Below are 24,108 nucleotides of genomic sequence, written 5' to 3'. Positions count from 1 at the left end.
TCCAAGATGGCAGAAAGCGACTGAAAGGAAACCAAACTTATGATACATATTGACAATATATCAGTAGTACTTCCTATTTTAGATCCTTTTTTGGATATTATCTTGCGCAAGCATCTGACTTTGTATTTGGATGTAATTTACTCTTGAATTTGGTTTATTGTTTGGCCTTTGGCAGATTTTCTTTTTTGGATATATATATATACATATATATATATGGAACCCCAACGCTAGCCACTAGCTAACGTTAACTAGCTCAACAAGCTTGTTTTTTGTTGTTCGGACATGTGCTAGTCGACCAGCGAACAGATAACATTGTGCCGCTCCGTCTTATGGATTCCCACGTTATTGTTTGGAGAGGACTAGCCTTGTCTGATTAGACAACCCTGCCTCGAGGTGCTGCTTGTTTGGGGTTCGGGCGGGGTCCTTCCCATGATAGCTACCGATACACAGAGAACACTGGCTATCACCTTATTCACACAAAAACGACCAGAGAGCAGCACATCGCTAGAAATATCGAGGAAATAACTTCTATGTGAATTGAAACAAACATGGATTCGAAACGTGGATACAGCAAAACTCATCAAAGCAGCAGCGATTCAAGCAGCAACAGCCCAGCCGCTCCAGGATCGCCTGCCAGTCCTGCACCGGGAGTCGGCAAAGCAGCGGGCGGGAATGCGTTCGCAAACGACGGCAGCTTCATGGAGATGTTCAAGAAAAAAATGGAGGCAGAGAAAAGGAAAAAAGAAATGGAGCAAGGATGCAGCGATACGACCAGCGCTGAGGAAGGACAGTCGACACAGGAAAAGAAGACCCTTAGCGTGACTAGCTTTGTAAGGGCAGTTGCAAAAGATGATAGCTGCATCACATGCAGCAACATTGAAGCAACAAGCATTATTTTTTGGCTTTTATTCATTGTACAAAACAGGAGCACATTCCCAGCTATCTAGTTGCACAACATGTATTTAATGAAAAATGTCTACACATAGAATCTGTTCTCAATGAATTCTGGTTACAACATCAGAGGAATGCACATCTGAAGAGGGGTGCACTGCAATGTCACCACAGAGAATATCCAGAAACCCATTCTGCCATGACAAACTACAACAAAAAGCATTAGCTAGACAAGACTTGAAAGATGTTTGCCTTTGTTTCTCGCTGGTGGGGCTGGTGAAGTCTGTATGTAGACTCATGTTCTCTCGTGTAGTCTCCATCATTGGCAGTCCACCTGAAAGAGCTCGTATAACGGTGTCAGTCTTCTATCCCCTAACCCAGGTGGGGAAGCGCAGAGGCGGTGCTAAGTTGGCCCTCAAGACCGGCATGGTTGCGAAGAAACAGAAATTGGATCCTGAGGTTCAAAAGCTTTATTTTTTGTTGTGCAGTAATAGTTTTGTCATGTTGTAGTATTCATGAAACACTTACTGTGCCCTCTTACTAACCATTATCTAATAATCTCTCTCTCTCTCTCTGACCAGATTGAGCCAGGCAAGGGAGATGCCTGGCAACATTACATGGCTGAGGTGAAAAAATATAAAGCCCACCAGTGTGGTGATGATGACAAAACCAGGCCTCTGGTCAAGTAGACTCTGGAATCGCCAACGGTTTGATGAGGAAAACCAACAGGAAGACACTTTGGAAGGCTGCAGCCTCCAAACTTTCCCCCACACTGCCAGACTCAGCTACCCTTCACAGAGGGAACAATCTGCCACACACAATATTGTTTCATCTTGTCTTCCCCCCAGATTATTATTATTTTTAAATTGTTTATAAGATTCATGTCAGCTTGTGTGGGGCAATTGTAGTTGGATATGATGTTACAGGCTTTTAGAAAATGTATGATTGATCCTGCTTGATTATTAAAGGGTGATAGCTTCTGGATTGAGTCATGACATGTTGATAGTTTATTTTGGATTTCTGTTGATTTGGCATTTGATGTCGCCTAAATCAAAGTTTGGATTAAAAACACTGCCCATTGACTTGTGTGTTGTGCCTCAGGTGTGTTGGTTTGTGTGTAAGAAACCCTGACCTTACATAAACTCAAACTGCTGTTTCAACCTCAAGTTTGGAGGAAGCACAGAATATTGTGTAGCCTTATGAGTGTATGGATTCATTTACCTTTTTGGGCTTCTTGGGATAAGATACTTAGTAACTATCAAACCAATCTTTTCTCCTGTGTGGTCATTTGTTACCCCGATTGCTTGACCTGTCAAATAAAGTATTTTTATGAATCTGACTCTTTCTTCACCCTAGGTAATATAGAAACATCTCATAAACGTATGAGTACTTGTGAATTCCAATATAAGACTATTGCATGGTTTTATTCACAACCCACTACGATACCAGTACCTACCTGCCATCACCTGTATTCTATCAAATTTCCTTCGCTTCATCGAGCTACTATATCAGCATCCCAATTCTCATCCCTTTTCCCTGAAGCGTACACTTATCCACTCCCCTAGGTTTAAAAGCATAGGACTGGTGTAACCCCAGGCTCTTATGTTATTAATTGAATGTGGGGTCGTGGACAAGTGAGCTCTTCAGGGAAAAGGGTGTAGAATTTGGAAGGGGTGTAGAAGGGGTGTAGCCTTGGAGCTTTGAGACTCGTCATGAAGTCAAAGCACAACACATGAGCTGTGACAACCAATCATATAGAGACAACACAGCATTTTTGTTCTAATCCTGCATAGCTCCTTGGGTTTTTGTAAGGCTTTTTAATTTGAGTTTTGTACAGCAAAAAAACTTGAAAATTCAAGTACAATGAAAAAATTGACGTCCCATTGCGAAAGGTTCTAATTCAACAAGTTTGCATTCATATCAATTTTTTTTACAGGTCTTAATACTAATAATTACAATGTAAAAAAAACAGCACCAAGTAGATACACTGACCCAGGTATCAGAGGGGAGGGTTGCACACACAATTCTGCACACTGACCGATAAAGAATTGTGCATTCATCCACACATTCATTCTCTCCAGCATTCAGACAACTGTCACTCACTCTCTCCCCCCTGTCCACAGTGATAAAGGTCTGTTTTTGTAAACACTGACAAAAAAAATGTCATTTAGCCATTCTATTAACAATTATTATCAAAACAAATATCAAATTGCTGTTTAAAAAAAGTAACTGTGTATCATACTTGGGCCGATCATATATAGAGAGGGTCCATTTCCCAAAATCAGCTTATCCTGTGATTGGCCATTTCATACGTCATTCAAAGCCGTCCAAGTTCCTGATTTGTCCTTATAGCTGTCATGTCATGGTCTCTACGTGTTCCAAACAAGCTTGGTCAAAGAGACTTCCGGTTCACGTCCCCTCCCTGGCTTTGATTGACATCTGGACAGGAAGAGTAGAGTTCTTGAAATGTTCGTGGAAAAACAAAAACAAATAGTAAAACAGACAGACACTTTTACACCGACGGAACAAATCACTAAAATGACTATGCACAGAGACAGACAGGCATGCGACCACCACCAGACAAGCAGAGAGACCAGGGGACAGATAGGATGCCCCCCCAAGAGGGGAGAAACACCAGACAATTGATGTGACGGCAGGGTAGAGAGAGGAGCAGGAGAGCGGAGGAGGGTCAGGGGTCAGGGGCGGGAGGGGCAGATTTTACCTGAGAAAGCGAGCTGCAAGTGAGGAGGCAGAGAACCTGACTGGAAACTCTTAAACAGATCTGAGGAGAGACAGGAGGACAGGGAGCATGGGGAGGAGGAGGGAACAGACAGAGGAGAGACAGGAGGACAGGGAGCATGGGGAGGAGGAGGGGACAGACAGAGGAGAGACAGGAGGACAGGGAGCATGGGGAGGAGGAGGGGACAGACAGAGGAGAGACAGGAGGACAGGGAGCATGGGGAGGAGGAGGGGACAGACAGAGGAGAGACAGGAGGACAGGGAGCATGGGGAGGAGGAGGGGACAGACAGAGGAGAGACAGGAGGACAGGGAGCATGGGGAGGAGGAGGGGACAGACAGAGGAGAGACAGGAGGACAGGGAGCATGGGGAGGAGGAGGAGGAGGAGGGGTGGTGTCAAGAAAGGAATGGAAATGACAAGGCAAGACAGAAGAGAAGAGGGCAAAGGAAAAGAGGTTGGAAAGAGGGGAGTCAATGAGTGATGGACAGAACAGTACAGAAGATTAAATAATGGATTGAATTGTATTTTGAAGGCAGAGGCACAGGCGGCAAGAGGAGAAAGGAGAGAAATGAGGAAAGAACCAAAGAACAAAATGGGAGAATGTCAGACAATGGGGAGAAAAATCTCACACTTCCAGGCACACAGTATGATGATATGCAACACAATGGTTCAACAACATGTACGACACAAAAATAGACTATACACAAATGACTCTACACAACTACTACACACTCGACACAGGAACCCAGACATCAAAAGTGACACCGATGGCACAGCATGTCTACCGACTACACTGTTCCTGATCACAGTTAATTGATCAACCTATTGATGACTTTTCAGAATTTATTTCGTTTTCCTGAACATTCCCGGACACAGATTAAGCCTAGTCCTGGACTAAAAAAAACATTGTCAATAGAAAATCTCTATTGAAGATGTGTTTGTGTCTAGGATTAGGCCTAACCTGTGCCCGGGAAACCTGGTTCAGTATTTCCCCATCTGCAGCCTGCCTGTGTCACTCACTCTGGGTCAGGGCGAAGGCTGAGCTGTTGCTGGCTGAGGAGCCGCTGGCCCCTGTGCTGGAGCCCCCCGCGCCCAGCGGGGGCAGGTTGAGGAGCGGGAATGGCAGGGAGACGGGCACTAGTCCACCCAGCCCCCCCAGCATCCCAAAGCCCAGGGGGAGAGATGGAGAGGTTGAGCCCAGGAGACCACCTCCTGCCGTGGACACCTGGAGAACAGGGGCAGATGTCAGGTCGGTGTCAAAACACACAGGCAAAACACAGACACTAAAGACACGACTGTGGAACATACATCACAATACTTCATTTTCACCATGAAGGGGACCATAACCTTCCCCCTTCCTCTCCTACCACACTTACCTGTGGTAACTGAGAAGAGACAGACGACGCAGAGATAGATGTCATTGTCTTAGCCCCCTGATTAGTTCCACCTGCCGGCCTTTGTCGAAGGGCCTGATTGGTCAAGGCTGCCGTGGGGGAAGGACTGGACCCTGAATGCTTGATGATGATGGGTGAGGTGTTTGTAAGGCTGGTGTTGGCACTGCTGATCTGAGAGGGGGTCTTCTGCCCCCCTGGAGGGGTGTAGCTGCCTTGCCCAGGCTTGGTTGGCCCTCCCTGGGCACCTGAGAAAGGCGGGTGGAACCCTGCTGGGCTTTTGGAGGGGTACTGCTGCATGCTGGGAGCTGCCTGAGGCCGGGGATGGGGCGAGGGAGAGGGGGAGGAGGAGGTGGGGTTGGAGGGGTTCTGGGGGCGAGGGGTGAGTTTGATGATGGGTGGAGTGCTGCTGTGGGCGGACTTGGTGAGTGTGGCCTGCATGGGGGTGATGAAGTTGGACTGAACCTGGGACGGCTGGGGGAGGCGGGGGGCCTGAGGAGTTTTGGGAGTCAGGTGAGAAGGCGAGGGGAGTGTGAGTGGCCGGGCCTGAGCGGACGTAGTGATGAGAGTGTCACCGCTGTAGGCTTTAGTATTATTGCTGCCTTTGAGGAGGCCTGTGGCTGGAGTGGGGCCGCCTGGCTTGGCCCCGGGGGAGCCGAAGCCCTTCTGCTGGGGGGGCATGAGTGGGGAGGAGGTGGGGGGCGGCCGCAGTTTGGCCGTGGAGGGGGAGCCTGGCGTGCTGGCTTTACTCATGCCCGTCCCTGCGGGCCTCGGGGTGCTCAGCATTGATTGTCTATGAGCCTGTGCCAGGGCGCCTCCGCCGGCCTTCACCATCCCCATCCCCAAGCCCTCGCTCCGGGCCGAGGTCATAGGGGAGGAGGAGGAGATTGGGGAAGGCCGAGAGAGAGAGGAGGAGGAGGAGGAGGTAGAGACGTAGAGAGGTGTGTTAGAGCTGGATGCGTTGATGATGGATGTGTTCTTCTTGTGCTGCATGAGGAGAGGCGAGGCGTGGAGGGAGGGGGCCGTGGGGGTCCTGAGGCTGTCCAGACTGTCCCCGTGGACCAGGTCCCTGGCTTGGTTGCTGAGGAGGGCCAGGGCCTGGGAGATGGAGTCCAGAGAGACCACGGTCAGATCCTCACCCAGAGAGTCCAGGAAGACGGGCTCAGAGGGGGACTGAGGGAGCCGCCGGGGGACTGCGACAGGGGAGGGGGTAGCACCTGCTGATGGGGTCGACCTTTGAACCCAACCAGCCTCCTGGGTTAAATGACAAAACGAGAAAGAAAGAAATGAGAAACAATGATTGGGGGTTGATCTAAATGTATTCACATGACAATCCCTTGTAAGCCATATACAGTGCCCTGCATAAGTAATGGGACAGTGAAGCATTTGTTCTTCTTTTGGCTCTACACTCCAAGCAATTACTATTATGTCCAAGTAGAGACTTTCAGCTTTTATTTGATGGTATTTGTGTACATTCAGAAATTACAACACTTTTTATGCATAGTCCCTCTGTTTGCATAGGAATGACTGTGCAAGTCATCCATGGATAAATTGCAGAATGAAGAGCAAGGTCAAAACCGTACCTTGGGTGTGGGTTTGGACTTGGGAGTGGGGACCATCTTTTTCTTAGCTCTGGATCAGAGAGGAATACGAAAGAACGTGCGGGTGTGTGCAAGAGAAAATGAACGCATTAGTAGAGAGACTGTCACACTTACAGCTAAATGAAGGAGGGATTCCTAAAATGTGCTCAAAAGAGAATCTAGGTGATGACTCACGTGTTGCCCGTGAGGTGGCCGTGGACCATCATGCTTTCTTTTAATAGCATCCTGAGGGAGAAGGAGACAGTCCATCAATGTGGTTTGTGTAGACATGTGCAAGAAAAACTAAGGAAAATACATAGTAGTCTAATCAAATATTTCAATACACACACACGCACACATACCTGGCCTGCATCCAGCCCTTGGGCCACAGTAGTTTGACCTCAGTCTCCATGAAGGCTTTGAGGTAGTCCTCTGGAGAGATAGAGCTCTGTCCTTCCAGCTCATAGCAGCTCAGCTTTACCCGCACCAGATTACACAGCAGCATCCTAAACATCCAGGTACAAGGTTAGCTAACATAAATATACTGTATAACACAATACATCAATATCCCCTCTACAGGCCTTGTGCTGACCTACAGTCTTGTCCCTGCTTTGGCAGTTTTCCATCAACATATTTGGTGAATATATTATGTTACAGCACACCCATTGTACATTGTCAAACAAATACCCAATTTACTTCATCACGTCACAGAGAATACATAAAAGCGGAGCTCACCTGAGCTTGTCATCCCAGACAAACTTCTTCCGAGGTCCCATCACCCTCTTCCCGGGCTTCTCCTCATCCTCCTCTTCTGAACCGTTCTTCTCCCCCTCCTCCGACTGCTGCCTGCGAACGCACCACACAGACAGAACGTTGAGGGGAGTTCTAAAGGGCGAACACAGCGAGAGGTTCCAGGACCTTGAGGACAAGAGGGGAGGTGTGGCGGCATGGAGATGTAGACGGTGAAACATACGAGAGCGGGACTTCATCTTTGGTACTGTGAGTTGGTTGATTAGTAGAACTCCTACACAACAGTCAACACTGAAGGCTGCGACTACCGTTTTAATGAAGGGGACAGAAGCCAGGTTGGCATCATCAACTTGCCACTCACAACATGTTCCAACCACAGACGCCACACTGGCTGATAGCTTGTTGCACTGCCAGTCACTTCTCTGAGCGGATCCCTCTCCTTTCACACTGTAAGTACGCTTGGTGAGAGCTTAAAAGGTCTGGAAAACTGTTAGAGAAACATTATCCTTGCATTTTGGATACTTTAAAAACATGTTGGCATTTTATGTGCCGTGCGTTTAATCTTTAACTGTAATCGTCTGGATACGACAATGGTATTCAATACAGGAACACTTGGACTGTGGTGTCATATAATGTTTTGAGTTAATTTTGCACAATTAAGATAGTCATAGATTATGAATATGGCTCTGTTGAGTACACAGACAATATTGTTGCCCAAGAGCCACAGGCCGGAATGCTGCACTGTATTTTTTGGGTTTTAAAAACATAACAGTTTTAGAACAGTTCATGCAAATAAAGTGTATGCTACAGAGCTTTAGATTTGTTCAAAAAGTTCACCATACAATTGAAAGATCAGGTTTTCTTTTTTTACTGGCTAGAAAATGGACTTTTGTTGACTGAAACGTCACGTTTCTAAGACTGCAGGGTCATACAATGAGGGGCGGGAGAACAGCAGGAAGTGTGTTTGTGGCATTTCCCTTCTGCAGCAGGTATGAGGCATGGCATGATTCATTGTTTTCGAACGTTTCATTAATGCTATACAAAAGTTGTGTTCTTAACATCAGCAGTGACTCTGTATTGAATTTCCATCCATTGTCGTGTGTGTATTCCAGTGGTACTGGATCAGCATGGCTGGAGTGTGACTTCCACCCATCAGAGAATCTGTGCCATCAAAGGCTCATCGGTGGACCTGCCCTGCTCTTACACACATCCCAATGGTCTTAATGTCACCAAGGTGTTCTGGTCTAATACATGGGAGGATGGTGTGGAGCCTGAAGATCTGAGCCAATATCCAGAATATGCAGGTCGTGTAGAGTACCTTGGGAATACGGAGAGTAACTGCACTCACAAACCTGAGAGAGACTGACTCAGCTGAGTACAGGGTCAGAGATTCAGGACGAATCAAAATGTCAATCATTCTGTCTGTTATTCCTACAGTAGGTTTTCAGGTGATGATGACTCCTGTCGCAAAGGGACAGAGAGTGACCCTGGCCTGTAGCGTCGCCTGCACTCTGAGTGACAACCCCACCTACGTCTGGTACAAGAACGGACAGCCTCCAGATTGGCCCACTTCTCAGCTACACTCTGTCTGGGGTGACAGTCCAGACAGCTACTCCTGTGCTATAAAAGGCTATGAAGACATCCGCTCTCCTGTAGCACATGTTCGGGATCAAAGCTGCTAGTGGGTGAAGTACACCAAGAGGAGGATCTGTGCCTTGAAGGGATCGTCAGCGGACATAATACTGCACTTACAGCAGTGGGGAGGTTATCGTCACTTCAGCACTCTGGTTCAGTCCTAAACAGAGCAGCGGGTGGGGGGATAAGTCGATTCCTGAGAACCTCACCAGAGCTTAAAATATTTGTTCATGCACATGTCTAGGCTTATGCTTCTGGTCTTTCTCTACTATGGGTTTTGCAGAACTAGTTACTCTTGGTAAGGAGCAGGACGTACTGCAAACCATTGATTTTGTTGCCATAAGTGACTTAAGATATGATAGAATAAATAAACATTTGAAGACAAACAATAAAAATAGAGTGAAGTCGAGAGAGGTAGATGGGTGGAGTTGAAGAGCCAGAGGCAATGGAGAATTCAGGATAATAGAACAGCTGGTGTAGAGAGAGGGCCTTACTTGGCAACTTTAGCGATGCAGTCCATGTTGTATCTGGCGATCTGCTCTGGCATCACACTGCATACGGCCAGCTTCAGCTTCAACAGAGGGCTACGCAGACGGTCATCCTGGAGGATAGAGGGACAGTGACGGTCAAGTCTCTCTCTCACACACAGGAGAGCTCAAGAACACTCAAAACTTACAAATACACAAGGACACACACCTGTATATTGAGGCTGAGTTTTTTAAGGCGTTTGAGCAGAGCCTCCTTGTTGCAGGGCACAAAGGCTTCCAGGTGGGAGTAGACCGCAGAGCGCACTGCCACTGGCTGCTCCTGGACCTGCAACTCAATACTGGTGTGGGGGGGGGGGGGGGGGGGAGGAGTGAGGGAGAGAAATAAACAAACAAACAGTTTCAGAGAGATAGAGATGATAGGAGGATGAATATATGACACAAACAGGCAAACAGTGTAATAAAACACAGAGAGCAGAGACTCACTCTAGGAGGATGTTGTTCATATCCAGCGTGAAGAACTTTTTCCTGCCCTCTTCATCAAACTGACGAGATGCCTGTCATAGAAACATTTATTCAAATTATCAACTCCGAAAACAAACACATTAGAGCTCAGGTGGACATTGCAATGTAACATCCAGTATCAACTTTGTGTCACTTAGGTGATCATTTGATCAATCTAAAACCTACCCTTCCACTCCTCCATGCCTCATCTTGTTGTCTAAGTCTCTTTTCCTCTCCCTCCATACCCCTCTCTCTCAGACTCCTCTCCTCCCTGCTCCACTCCTCTCCCTCTACCTTTCTCTCTTTTTCCTGATCCTCCTTTTTTCATGGCCTTTATCCTCAACCTTTCGGTTCTGTCAAAGAAAGAGTGGGCACTGTTCACCTCAACAATCTCCCTCAAAGAGCGTCAACACTCTCGTTTCCACAGCGACCTCTACTTCTCATTCCTCATTGTGACCCTGAAAGAATGTCTGTTAATCCTGTCCCTGAGTCGTGACAGTCATTCAAAAACATAAAATTACGTTATAACAGCTACACAGCTTTCTCCTACCAACAAGAAGGCACTTCTGCTCATGTAAGAGAAAAGAAGAAATTGACCAAGGAGCAATTACCTTTTTTGTTTGCAATAAACACGCAGAAAAAAAGACATTTGTATCAAAATCACAAAGACGTTTTCTACGCTCAAAAATGTTACCAACAGGCGGTCAGCAAGGAAACAGACACTTACTGCTCTGAGGTCCTCAATCCTCTTAGTGAGTGGGGCAGGCAGCCCGTTAGGCAGAGGCGGAGGGCAGAGGATACCCATCTGTGTCCCGGCCTGCCCCCTCCCACCCACTGGTTTATGTCCCATCCCCAGAGCCCCGTTCTCCCCCTGTGCAGGGCTGGAGGGCTGAGGAGAGTCCAGCAGTCCAAAGTCCAGGTCGCCCATCATGTCCTGTAACATGTCGTTGTTATTGGCCGATCCCAGCAGTGACATCATAGCGGGGTCGGTGGTCAGGTCAACAATGTTCATGTCGTTGCCGGTGGTCTTCTGGTTAGTGTTGAGGAGGGCACTGTTGGCGTTGGGCACTTTGGCGTTGGGGTTGCCCCGTGGAGTGACGGCGCTGCCGGGGGTCTTCTTGCGCATGTCTGCTTTCTCCCGAGTGAAGCGGCGTAACATGGCCGCTAGATTTAGAGAGTCCTTCATCAGCTTCTTCCTCTTCTTCTTCTCTGGCCGGTGGACGCTCAGGGCCGACACTCTGGAGGACGAGACAGGGGTTGTTGCATTCATGTCATGATCTGGTCATACGTCAGACTAGAGAGACATGCTTCATGGCTAATAGGAGATACAATGCACTTCCATACAGCTCACCTCAACATCATAGTCTGGCAATTTACAGGCTATCAAAGAATTGCATAACCTAACCAATGGAAAGAGAGGCGTTTGATGTTGTTGTTTATCAAGCTCACCCTTGCTTCGGCACCCTGATCTTCCTGGGCTTCTTCTCCTGCATGTTACTGCCATCTGGCTTTTTCCTTCGCTTCTTGATCACTCGCTCCTCGCCATCTTTCAACTTCTACACACAGGAGCAACAGAAACCAATGTTGAGTTGCATGATCTCAACATCTAAAGTGTGTGTGTGTGTGTGTGTGTGTGTGTACACAACCCACCTTGAAGTCTTTACCCTCCTCTCCCTCTGACTCGGAGGCTGCTCTGAACTGCAGGGTGCCTGTGTTGATGTAGAACCCTCCCAGTTTGGTGGTGAGTGAGGCTGGCACCAGTTCATCATACTGAGGATGAAAGAGTCACGAACAGCAGAGAATTGCAGTACCGGGGGCAGGAATGTACTTAAATCATTCATGAAAAAGGTCATGAGACAGGCACATAGCCAGAGTGAACTGAAAAAGTACCCTGTATGAATTTGAAGGACTATGCTTTTAAGCATCCACCTAGAAATTATCTGTTGCGAGTGTAAAATGGTGGCAATTTCCAAAATACATGAAAATGGTGGGGAATAGGGACACACAGACCTGCGCAGGCAGGACTCTGGGGTACATTTGAGATATACAGAGAAAGTACTTACTGCCTCAGAGTTATCTATGAAGGGGTCTGTTTCATCGTAGCCAAAGCCAATGTCAATGAGATCCTGCATCCTGTCTTTTCTCTTCTTTTTCCCTGTATTGGCCTGTAAACAACAAAGAGGAAAACAGAATTATCTAGACATACAGAATGAGTACAAAAATAGACATGCTCACATACAGAGATTATTTACTCTTTGGTCTGCGTGTAGGTTACTTGTTTCCATCACGGTGAAAATAGACTTACATATTTGCTCTCAAATTTCTTGGCGAGTGCTTCTACTTCTTTTCTCTCCTTCTCGTCGTCAGCGAAGGGGTCGTTAGGGTCAAGGGCAGGCGTCAGGCCTTTAGGGCAGACACTCAGGCCTTTAGGGGGTCCTGAAGGAACTTTGACCTTCTTTTCCTTTGAGAGACAATCAGGCAGGTCAAGAAATAAGTAAGACGGGGGGCTGAAGTGAGGATTTTATAAAAACGTTAAAATGGCAGTGAAAATAGATGTTGATTGGCAATACCTGACATAATTCACTGATCAAGTTCTATGATTCACTGATCAACTTGTCGATAAATCCTGTATCTTGACAAGCATAACTTCTTAAGATTCTACACTGACTGAATATTCTAAAGTGACATTTCAGGCAGGATTTCAGTATTATACATTTCCACATCAAACACATTAAAAGTTTTCATAAAGTTTCCATTTCCATAAAGTTGCACTGCTAGCTTGGTCACATCACACCTGAATTTGACAGGACCGCTACAGCGACTGTAACCTCGCGAGGCTTAGTCTCAACAGTGGCCCAGCCTGTTGTGACAAGAATAACCAAAATCTATTGTAACTTCCATGTCCTCGGCTTCACTTTACCAGAGTTGGCTGGACCAGCTCGCTGTAGTTGAATTCCGCAGACCCCCGGTCGCTTGGCTCGGACAGGGAAAGGTTCAGTCGCACTGTTCGTCTCGTCTCCCCCGAATCCCCGTCACCGGCACTCACGTTACCGAACAGACCACCGGTGCAACCTCCTGACCCGGTTGCTGCACTTCCACTCCCTCCATCTTTCTCCAAAATGATCTCGACCTCATCTTCCCGTCGGCGTTTCTTGGACTCCGAGGGAGGTGTGGTATTGAAGGAGGAGATTGTGACGAACGGCACTTTTCTCGGCTCGGCCATTTGATGCTGACCGACTGGGCTCCTCTCGCGCCGGACACACAAGAGAGGGCGAGACTTCACTGAACTAGCCTGCGAGCTAAAATTGGATATGTTCGACAACTAGCGAGCTAGCTAGCTAGCTAGCTATGTCAGAAAAGACAATAAACTAGCGGCAATAAAATAACTCTCAAAACCACTCCGATGTAATCATCCAAAAACAGTTATCTCTCTTGCACCTCCCCGGTTACCGACAGGGATTTAAATCACGTGGAAACGTAGTTTTAGTTGTTTCCATGAAATTGTGAGATAGCTACCGCAAGGAGGCATCCGAAGTAGCCATCTTGATCATTATTATCATCATTCAGACTGAGAGTAGTAACTGGGCGTGCGTATGGAAAGAAACCGGAAACAGGGCAGACGGGGACAAGTCTTTGACCAATAGCAGAGCGAGAACGCCCCCAGCGAGCCGCCCACTTGACATACTAGCGCGAATATGGAAAAGACGATTGTTCCCGACACGCGGGATGTTTTGACGGGGTTTTTTGCTTAAGCACCCCCTTTCTTTGGCCACAACAGTTGGAATCAAAATGACAACAATTCAGTGATTGGAGATACCAAAGCAATCCACTTTGTCGTATCCTTCTATTGGCATGTTGTGACTGCACCAGGGCGCACTACTAAGTTATTTTATAAGAGTGAAAGAAGAAAATAGATGCAAGCATGGCAGATTATATTATTTACTTCACATAGGCAAATATACATGTATATATATACAGAATGTATGTGGAATAAAGAATAACAAGATCCAAACTTTTTTTCATACAAAATAACAAATGAAAATTAATTAAGATGCATATTGCAGAGCGAACAAACTGGCACTTAGTGATGAATTTTCTTGCATGACACCATTTTGACTCTGTGTCAGTTCATCTGAGGGACCCTGTTCTTTGTATTTGTGTCCTTGAATAAATAATGATGTAATTAGAGAGAAACCCTGTTGTCCTTGGCCCATTTCTTCATAATCCTGATGATGTATTCCACCTGAGGGTTCCCAGTGTTTCTCAGCAGAGGCAGCACCTCTCTCAAAGTCTCCCTGCAAAACACACACAAAGGAATTCAATGTTCAATGAATTCAACATTAATATCCCAGCAATGCAAAGTAAAACAGCTTTTGTTACACAATAACTTTGCGGTCGTTGTACTGGAGAAGAAGAGACAAAGGGAGAGCTGAGGATAGGTAGTGTTAACACAGTACAAGTGTTTCAGTTTCAAGTTTATTGTTACGTCTCATACACGAGTGCAGGGAGTAAAAATCTTGGGCTCAGTTCCATGACAATGCAGCATACAAAGTACAAATAATACAAATACGCAGTAGTGCAATGAAATAAGGACAAGACAATAAGTGACATAGTACAAGTGGTGACATAATGTCTTTCAAATAGATGGCCGGAGTATGTATGACACATACCTGGGTTCCCGGCCAGACAAAATGAGCTGAAAGATCCCCACACAGGCTCCCCTTTTGCCCTCCCAGTACTCAGGGTTTGGGTCCAGTCGCTCCAGGACATCAAAGGCTTTCGCTGAGTAATAGAAATGACCCATCTGTGGAGAGGACAGGAGACAGCACAGTTAACATGCAATGCAAATCCTGTCTGCTGGAATATCCTCATAGCTTAAAACACAGGAGGAGTCCAACCTTGTAGCAGTCATTGGCAATGAGCTGCAGGAGGTTGAAGGACTCTGCTGAGGTCTCCATCTTCAGGTAAAGCTCCCAGGCCGAACGGGCCTTCTGGTTCATGATGTCTACATGAGAGAACAGCAGGGTTCATTATCAACAACAAGATAATCATACCGTGTAGCACTCCTCATTCAATGATAAGGAGAAAGAACGTACAGCAACGTGCCAACCAGCTAATGTACACGTAGTCGCTCTTGAACTTCTCACTCTGAATCAACAGGAATACCTGAGGGGCATCAGAGGAACACAAACATGTCAACAGCATGGGTTACATGTTAAGTCAAGTGTAAAGGGACTTTGACTATATCCAAAGATCACAAAAGGTGATGCCAAGGCTGTACCTCCTCTGCCTCCCTGTAGTTGCCAACGGCAGCTTTGGCCTGTGCATAATTGAAGTTGAAGGTGTCATCGTTGTAGAAGTAACTCTGTGAAGAATGAAAGGGTATTAGAATCAGTTACTGAATGGTCATCTTGGAACATGAATACTCTACCTGAACACAAACGTTCGTAGGGGAATTTGTACTGCGCTCACCTTGACAGAGTTGAGGTAGATGAGTACATCTTCAAACTGCCTGAGCAGGAAGAAACAGGAGGCCATGCACTGTCTTCCAGGGATGGTATCTAAGACACAGAGAGTGGAGTTGTTCAAACAGAACCAGCTGAGTTGCTTATCTACTAGTTAGTTCAACATAATTCACTATGATTAATAATATATCTTACTGCAACAACCCCAGTTTACATGTGTGGAGTTCAGTAAGGGGCACTCACCACATTCACTGGCTGAACCGCCAACAAGTTGGAAAAACTGCTGAGCTATCTTCAGATGATCCCTCTGTAATGGAAGACAGCTGGTTTATCACACCATGAAGGTCTGATTATGGCATGGTCATGCTGTGTTATGTTTCTTTTGTGTCTCCGAAAGATAAGTCTTAGTTTAAAAGACTGGATTAAATCCCACAGATCTTTCTGGTACTTACCGACCCCACCTCTTGTCCCAGTGCAGCATTCACTACCCCCTTCAATATGTACTCCTGAGAGAGATGAAGGGAGAGGGTAAACCACATATGCATTAACCGGACACCACTGTCCCTGGAGTCTATTGCTAAGACTGCGCTAACCCTGACATAGAGATGGAGGACAGGGAGAGAGGGGGATATGGAGAGAGAGCTGGCCACACACACACTTACTGTACGCTGATGTACATTAAGACTAACACTGCCCTGAACCTGAGAGAGAGAGAGAGAGAGAAGGAGAGAGAGAGAGAAAAGGTTAATACACAAACGCCTACCACAAACTACTACTCTGTAAATACTTACATAGGCTACACTGATCTAGGTATAGAGAGAATAATAGAGAAAGGTAAAGAGAGAGAGAGAGCCAGAGAGAGAGGTAGGGGCCACACAGGGTGTAACTGCACCCTAGCAAGGCTGAGGACTGATAAGTGGCGTTGAAAGATGGGGGAAAAAGAGAGGGAATGGGAACAGTTGGAAATGAATGGTAACTGAGGAACCTACCTGAGGTGTGGTGGGTTCTAAGTCTTTGATGAGAGTGTAGGAGTCCTGGACATCATCTGAGAGAGGTAGAGAAACAGAAAATGACTGTCCATACATACACTGTATACATCCCTTTCAATACAAGGATTTGATCTGCCAAAACATCAATAGTAATCACTGGATCAGCATTGCATTGTCCGTATCAGAGACAGTGGCAACTGTTGAGCCCCACCTTGCCTGAGGTAGTAGATGACCAGGTTGAGCCGAGCCTCAGCGATGACATCGATCAGGGCAGGCAGCACCTGCAAGGCCCCCTCACCGCCACGAAACACCACCTGGAAACCGCCGAGGGTCAGAGGGTCATCTGTCTACACGCAGTACAATATCTGAAACATCTGAAACATATCTGAAACACATGTGAGACGCTGCTCTCTGGAGCCGTCAAGTGTCGGTTATGAGTGAGGAGCAGGCCCCAAAACGTTTATCGGTCACGGTTCTCACCAGGTTGTGCCGGATCAGCTCCTTGGCAAACTCAAATGAGCTGGAAGAGATGTCTATCAGATTCTTGAGCTCTGCCTGACAGAAGAAAAAACAACTTACTGTACAACTAACTGTACTTACTTACCGAAATAGTTCGATGCAAAAAAAACGTCCTAACCATAACCCATTTTTTAATGTTTCATATAGCGTCATCTTGCAGTGTTTGATTTACCTCAGCTGCTTTTCCATTGTAGAGCCTGAAGTGGTTGCAGGCCTTGAGGTTGAGGGCAATGGCGGAGTCGGGGACACTCTGCAGGTAGACAGCCAGCACCTCCTGGGACACGTCGTAGTAGTCCAGCTTGTAGTAGCACAGAGCCACGTACACGTTGAGGGCCAGGAAGTCTCTGCAGCAAGCACAAGATAAAACAGACTTTGAGCACTCTCACTCCTCAAGTATGTTAATATTATTATACTATATTTGGAGAGGCATATAGTGATATTTGGAGTATATTGTGATATTTTTCTCTTACAGAAAAGAGACTGTAAGGGACGGTTTACAGGACACATATTAAGCCTAGTCCTGGACTAAATCACACCTTCAATGGAAAATCTCCATTGAAGATGCTTTTTAGTCTAGAATTGGTCTTAATCTGTGTCTAGGAAACCAGCCCAATAAATGCTAAAAAATCCAGATATGTGCATAACTACAGATGCAGTGTCCTGCTTTTTGCAAGGCAAAGCACACCAGCCATACATTCAGGGCCGGTTTCCCAGTTTTAAGGGTCGTCCTGGACTAAATAACATTTTCAATAGAAGATGCATTGAAGATGCATATTAGTCTAGGATTATGCTTAATCTGATTTAATCTGTTTTACTATCCCATAGTCTGTGGGGCTGCTCCATGTGTTTTATGCTTATAAAAATGTTTGGTAGTCTCCCAAGGCAGAGGTGTTGCCTTCCACAAATGACATATGCTCCCAGCTAGCCGTCTGCTCCACTTTTGGCTTCCGAGTCCTATAGACGGAACCGGAGGGACGTGCACGTGCAGAAAATCCTACTCACGTTATTTCTTTAAGCCTCCTCCGCTGATTCCTCCATTTCATTGTAAACCCCACCCATCCAAACTCGTGATTTGTCGGGTCGAGAAATTTGTTGAGAAAACCCCCCCTCGGACGATGCATTTCATGTAAATATGTGACTGATCTGTTACTCTGTGGTGCCTTCTGTGGGGTTCTCACCTGTTCTGCAGCAGAATGCGTTTATAGATGTCTATGGCCTCCTGGTAGTGGGAGCGCATGTAGTGGATGGAAGCCAGACTGAGTTGATCCTCTGTCACATCTTCCAGGTTCTGGTGGAAAGTCATCAGCTGCTTCTCATCACTGAACTGGGAACAACATACGGAGCGAAGATTAGGGCTAAGGGTACAGAATAGTACACAGCAGGGTATTAACAAGTATCTGAAGTTGTTTTAGTACAAGAGCTCTGTATGAATGACATGGGAGTTGAAGGCTGACCTTGTGTGATAGGTGGAACAGCAGTCGATTCTGTAGCTGGCTTTTAGGGGCTGAAAGAGACAGAGGAAGCGTGTGAGGTCAAGGGTCAAGGAGAAGGTCCTCACTATCAGATGCCAGTGGGTTGAATAATGGTAACTAAAGGTAACAGAGAGGAGAATGGTTCATTAGGTACATTTGAGTGCAGCCTCCTCTGCCTCCTTGTAAAGCCCCAGGAAGAAGAGGGTACAGGCCAGGAAGACCCACATATCTGGACGGCAGTCGGGTTTCTCTGTCAGGGCCTTGTACTCCTAAGGAGGGGACAGACACGGTGGTAGATCATGCATCTTACACTCACAAATAGGTTATTGCTTTTGGCACACACACAAAAACAATATGATGGAATGAAATAAATATTTCAAACCTCCATGGCTCTCCTGTAGTCACCCAGGTGGAAAGCACAGTAGCTCAACCACAGGTCTGCCTCCTCTGATCGCTCACCAACATTGCGCTGGAACTGAACACATTGAAATAAATCAATCCAGGAATGCATTGAGAGTTGAAGTGATTATAAATATACTGTGGTTAGTAGTTGAACCTAGAGGTCACACACTAGAGGTCACACACTCCAGTCAAGGGGTGTCATTACCTCCAGCAGTGTAATTGCCCCCAGGTAGTCTCGTTGGACCAGGTGATCCTCCACAAGGGTTGACTTTTTGCCCTTGGTCTTCTTATTGACTGAGACCTCTCCGCCAACAGCTGGCTTCACTCTGGACAGAATCTTAGTGAAAGGCACATGAGAGTAAAGACAGACTTAAGAGTTATTCCTCTGTGTTGATTGATACATGGTTCATGCTAGTTAGCTGCTGTATTTAATACCAATGCCATGTTTACAGTGACGGCGTATTTGACTGGTAACGTGAGCAGCATAATACTTTTTGTTGATATCCAGCTAGGTAGCAAGCATAAAAGTTACCTAGTCAACTTACCATAGCCAATGACCGTCGCTGACGAATAGATGTCTTCGGTAACAAAAACACTCAGATAATCAGATACGAGAAATAACCGTTTTCAAAAATTCCGGTGAATGTTCCCACAGTTGCAAGATTCATACAGATGGTCTGTGATGTTTACAGCATGGGAGCTCTGGTCGCCAAGCAACGGCCTCTCCTCCTGGCCCCTCCCCTGCACTCATCGTACCAGAAACGAAGGGATAGAAAACGTAGTTCCGCGTGAAAATGATCCTACCGATGGTTCCCTTGAAAAGTGGTGTTCTTCTTTTCGGTGAATATAATCCCAAGGGGTCTATAACAGAGCTACCACATTAATCTGATGAATGGTCTGCCTTATTATATTACTATGAAAGTTGCTCTATCTGGCTGCACATTCCCATCTTTGTGGGTTGGATTCCCTTGAATTTACCTTAACCATATTTCAATATTGGACATTAAACACCTCTCAGCAGGAAATGGAATATTACTGTGTGGAGTGTCTAACCTAATTCACACCAACTTGGGTTGTTTGGTCTTAATGGGGCTTATGTCTTTTGGCCTGTTCCAGAGAATGCAGGATCACTAAATTAGCCACCAAACTTTGAAAAACCTATCAGTTCTCATTGTGTGGTCTTCCAACAAAGCCCAATTTAAATGTTACTGAGAATGTCAATTACAAGAGCCATCTAAGAACTCATAAATATAAAGCTATTTCTGAATGTCCAGGGGAGGACTGCCTTATTCATTGATCCTGCTTTTTGGAACAACCCTGTTGTGTGGGTGTTTATTTTTGGGTAGCATTTCCAGGCTCCTAATTAAATAAAAAGTTCATAAAAAAATTCACACTAACAAATTCTCATTTGTCAGTTTGTAAAAAAACAAACAGCCATTTTATTATGCTGCCAATTGTTGGGTCAACACTGCTTAGGACCAATCAGCAGCGGCTCCACCCCACTCAGAAGCCTGGGCGGTAGGGGCAGCTGACCAATCCTCAGTGGCTGGTGTGGCACTCCAATCCTCTGTGAAAGGGAACACAAGGTTAGAAATATCAATAGAAAAATCAATGAGACTGTACAGTGCATTACTCAGAATATGTGTGTGTTTGATGAGTAATGAGTCTCACTGAACCACCTTACTTTTTCACTCTACTATTTATACTATACATTATTTGTATTTGTATGCTGCATTGTCAAGGAACCGAGCCCAAGAATTTTACTCCCTGCACTCATGTATGAGACGTAACAAATAAACTTGAAACTCAGAGAACACCTCACCTGTGGCTGCAGCAGCTGGTGCGGCAGGAGCAGCAACTGAAGAGAGCAAAACGCAAATTAGGATATCAAACTAAGGACTTTACAGATATGATAAGAGCATCAGATTCCCCATGCATCAACACAAGAGGAATTAGCCCTGTGATGAGTCTTCACACTTCTGACCTGCGGGGAACTGCTGGATGGGAACGGAGGGCACGGCCACTCCTTCCGACCAGTCGGCCACCTCAGGCTGGGCGAACTCAGCTGTGGGGGCGGTCCACTCTCCCTGGAACTCCTCCTTGGCCCCGGCCTTCTCAGCCGCTGCCTGCTCCTCCTTCTCAATCTGCCAGGGAGAGGAAGGAGCGTCAGGACTAGCAAAATGTATACAGTCTCCGACAAGAGCCTATACCGAAATCTGACCGAAACCTTGTGCTACCTCATCAAACAGGCAAAGCCTGTACTCGTGCGTTCCAAAGGGTGTGGGCGTGCGGGCCAAGTGTAGTCATCATTCTTACCTCCTCAGGGTCTCTGTAGAAGTAGAGATCGGGCATGACCTCCCAGGGGTGCTCCCTGGAGATGGTGCCCCTCATCCTCAGCACCTCCCTGGCCAGCATCCACCACATCAGACCCACAGAGTGGTGACCCTGGAGGAGGACAATGCAAAACCATGACCAACTGCATATAAAGCATTGCGTTGTATTTATTTTACACAATACAATTTTTTTTATTTAAAAAAAAAAATCAATGAATACAACAGGAATATCTATAGAGAAATGTGTAGCGGGGCCTATACTAATTTCCCCCCTCTTACCCACTGAGAGGGGAAGGGGAGGAAAAAAGGCCCTGCGTTTCTGTAGCACACATCCTACACCCAGCACTGCACAGACAGGAAAGCGCCGGGCTCTAACGGTGTGCAAAACACATACTTGACCGAGAAAAACTCATCCATCCCTGGAACGGGTCAGTACAGCTTGTGACGTAAAAAATAAACTAGCACTTGTCAATAGCAGCCAGGAGAGGCATCAGTCTAACCTTGTTGTTGCAGGGGATGGCGATGTCCACGTATCTCAGTGGGGAGTCGGTGTTGCACAGGGCGATGGTGGGGATGTTGACGTAGGACGCCTCAGTCAGGGCCTGGTGGTCGGCACGGGGGTCCGTGACGATCAGGAGGCGGGGCTCCCTGAAGGCAGCCTGGATCTGATTGGTGAAGGTTCCGGGGGTGAAACGACCGTGGAAGGTGGTGGCACCGGTGGCAGAGGCGAACTTCAGCACAGCCCTCTACAGCGAGGATGATAAAGGTTATGTTAAGAGTGCAATATGAAGCTATAATAGACATTTAACGTCTAGGATGAACAGACGAACAGCTGACAAGAGACAATTGACTAACTTAAATTGTGGCTCAGGTCACTATCAAACCCCAGTCACGGGACCGCAGTCCTAATGGTGTTAGCGAAAACCCAGCCGAGTCTCTGTGGCACACTTCCGACACCTGCACACCTACATCAGTGGCAGGGTTTAATAGTGTGCAATGCATGCAGCCATACCGATACAGCCCGGTTTCTTTGTGGAGAACAGACGGCCAAATCGACCCCATATGACAACCTAGACGAGGCCACGCATGCACATCTAGGTTTTTAAACAGCTAATGGAGCCCTAGCGCCAGAAACCTTCATGTCAATCTAATCAGTTATGTTTCATTTCGAACACTGGAGGGTCACCTGTCCAGTGTTCCTGGAGGAGATGACGCAGACATCAGCTGGGTTCTCAATGGCCACGATGGCACGGGCAGCCAGCAGCAGCTTCTCCCAGGTCTTCTTCAGGTTGATGATGTGAACACCTGAGGATGAGGGAGCTCAGTCAATGAAGGAAATGCAGAGCATTGACCCATGAGCCCAGGTAAGTGTGGCGTGTGGCTTATAAAGATGCTTTGGTTTCCCCAAATGGAATGTTAGTTTTCCCCCCCCATCTAACTCACCATCACTTTTTCTCTTGTAAGTGTAGTGGTTCATCTGGAAGTCGAGGTTGGTGCCCCCCAGGTGAGTTCCTGCCGCCAGGAACTTCAGCACATCCTCCTCCTTCATCTGAAGAACATCTAGACCTCCGGACATCGTGACGCTTTCCCTGTGTTACGAGTAGATGGGAAAGCTGGAAAGAGAAGGTAGCACAGCATTGGCAAGATGAAAGCAGGTGATCAGTAACAAAACTACATCCATCATTGATGAGTCTGGCAGCTTATCAGTCAATCTTTTTTTCACAAGGGGGGGGGTAAATTACAAGACATAACCTCCGACTAGACAATTTTAGGCACTAGCACAGAACCCCATTTCTTAGTAAATTCCCGACTTCTAGAGACATGTGACCATGCCTCATTCTAATTTGACATATCAGTGTTGTACCAGCGATTGAGGATAGAACCAGAAGACGAGAAACATTCTGGCACCGAAGACATAGCACTGGACTTTCTATTCCTCCATCACATACACACACGAGTACAGGGAACTGCGTGCATGCCAAGAAAGGAGGTTGATATTGTCAATCATATGATACGTAGACAACCAATTCCGCCGCCAATAGAAGTCGCTCCCCTAATAAATAAATGTGGAGACGTCTCCAAATGTAGTAAACATTTTTGTTGTTGTTTAACATAATTCATATGGATATAAACTACCCCCAACGAGAGGTGAGCGAAAACGCCATTCTACGGGTCGTGGCGAGGACACGGCGCGGACAAAAAAAACTGCATGTCGGGCGCGTGTCAATGGTTACTTGGGATGTTAGCTAGCTTTAGAGTCAAATAATAAGACCTTCCAACTCAAACAATTGAATTAAGGCCGATGTGAAATATGCTTAACATATTTAATGAGCGTATGTGACCCCGTTAAGTAGCATCTGATTGGTTGAAATACGTACAATTAAACTTTAAAACTCACCACGGAACAACGCCGTATGGAAATCTGTACCAAATGGTGAAAAGAGAACGAAAGGGGGAAATGACGTCATATATATACCCCGATTTGTAAGTCCACGATTGGCTATTGCGCGAGTGTAGAAGTTGCTCCCCACTGTCACGTTTTAATCACTAGATGGCGCTGTCTCGCAACGCTCTGCCAGCTTGAATGACAAGTCGACCGGAGGGACAGGTTACTGGAGTTCGGACGATGGGCCCATATTAAGACAATGGGATGGAAAGACCATATTAAGACACTGCGGAGACGTTGACTTCTCGGTGAAAGAGTGGCCCGTGTTGCAACTTTATTTGCTCGAGATAAAGAGTTCCAGGTATCTCAATATGTACATAGAGATTGTGGAACCTATTTAAAAACATGTTTTTAAAATGTTATTACTTTGTAATTAGAAATTGCAATAGGTACATACCCTGGACACAAGTAGGCTTAGATACGTTACAAAGATGGGTAGAAACAATTGCTAGACTGGAAGGAAGGTAGATGAATGGATTTAGGTCTTGGGTGTTGGTACAACAAAGG

The 24,108-nt window shown here is 46.4% G+C and overlaps 4 protein-coding genes across 7 annotated transcripts; 1 reads left to right on the top strand and 3 right to left on the bottom strand.

Moving 5' to 3' along the window:
• Positions 1-2,230, top strand: trir (telomerase RNA component interacting RNase). Its single transcript, XM_083676547.1, has 3 exons — positions 1-830; positions 1,273-1,350; positions 1,473-2,230. The coding sequence occupies exons 1-3, from the start codon at positions 549-551 to the stop codon at positions 1,578-1,580; spliced, it is 468 nt and encodes a 155-aa protein (XP_083532673.1). The 5' UTR covers positions 1-548; the 3' UTR covers positions 1,581-2,230.
• Positions 2,231-2,695: 465 nt separating this feature from the next.
• On the bottom strand, positions 2,696-13,506 carry ubn2b (ubinuclein 2b). Of its 4 annotated transcripts, none has more exons than XM_083677542.1 (17): positions 12,896-13,506; positions 12,281-12,436; positions 12,039-12,140; positions 11,626-11,745; positions 11,425-11,531; positions 10,703-11,213; positions 9,958-10,028; positions 9,683-9,812; positions 9,481-9,587; positions 7,337-7,447; positions 6,964-7,107; positions 6,797-6,847; positions 6,605-6,653; positions 5,007-6,275; positions 4,651-4,855; positions 3,614-3,673; positions 2,696-3,351 (listed from the first exon to the last, which is right to left on the bottom strand). In XM_083677542.1, exons 1-17 carry the CDS (start codon positions 13,196-13,198, stop codon positions 3,284-3,286), a joined length of 3,564 nt encoding a protein of 1,187 aa, XP_083533668.1. In that variant the 5' UTR covers positions 13,199-13,506; the 3' UTR covers positions 2,696-3,283. The 4 variants fall into 4 exon arrangements, with proteins under 4 accessions (XP_083533668.1, XP_083533669.1, XP_083533670.1 ...); XM_083677543.1 differs by having other exon boundaries at positions 2,696-3,330; XM_083677544.1 differs by lacking the exon at positions 3,614-3,673.
• Positions 13,507-13,968: 462 nt separating this feature from the next.
• Positions 13,969-19,563, bottom strand: LOC310809652 (intraflagellar transport protein 56-like). The gene is made up of 18 exons (XM_083677028.1): positions 19,368-19,563; positions 19,028-19,159; positions 18,803-18,895; positions 18,575-18,689; positions 18,403-18,452; positions 18,127-18,272; positions 17,121-17,292; positions 16,910-16,984; positions 16,641-16,743; positions 16,430-16,485; positions 15,893-15,946; positions 15,684-15,747; positions 15,448-15,536; positions 15,257-15,340; positions 15,072-15,141; positions 14,874-14,980; positions 14,646-14,779; positions 13,969-14,270 (listed from the first exon to the last, which is right to left on the bottom strand). The coding sequence occupies exons 1-18, from the start codon at positions 19,368-19,370 to the stop codon at positions 14,159-14,161; spliced, it is 1,659 nt and encodes a 552-aa protein (XP_083533154.1). The 5' UTR covers positions 19,371-19,563; the 3' UTR covers positions 13,969-14,158.
• A 660-nt stretch (positions 19,564-20,223) lies between these two features.
• Positions 20,224-23,601, bottom strand: LOC310809079 (small ribosomal subunit protein uS2-like). Its single transcript, XM_083676227.1, has 8 exons — positions 23,554-23,601; positions 22,599-22,768; positions 22,342-22,460; positions 21,656-21,901; positions 21,139-21,267; positions 20,807-20,966; positions 20,645-20,680; positions 20,224-20,389 (listed from the first exon to the last, which is right to left on the bottom strand). The coding sequence occupies exons 2-8, from the start codon at positions 22,729-22,731 to the stop codon at positions 20,295-20,297; spliced, it is 918 nt and encodes a 305-aa protein (XP_083532353.1). The 5' UTR covers positions 22,732-22,768; positions 23,554-23,601; the 3' UTR covers positions 20,224-20,294.
• Between the last annotated feature and the right edge of the window lie 507 nt (positions 23,602-24,108).

Source organism: Argentina silus (assembly GCF_951799395.1).
Source record: "Argentina silus genome assembly, chromosome: 9".
NCBI classification, from domain to species: Eukaryota; Metazoa; Chordata; class Actinopteri; order Argentiniformes; family Argentinidae; genus Argentina; species Argentina silus.
Note: the sequence above shows the minus strand (reverse complement) of the source record. Positions and strands in the feature narration are given on the sequence as shown.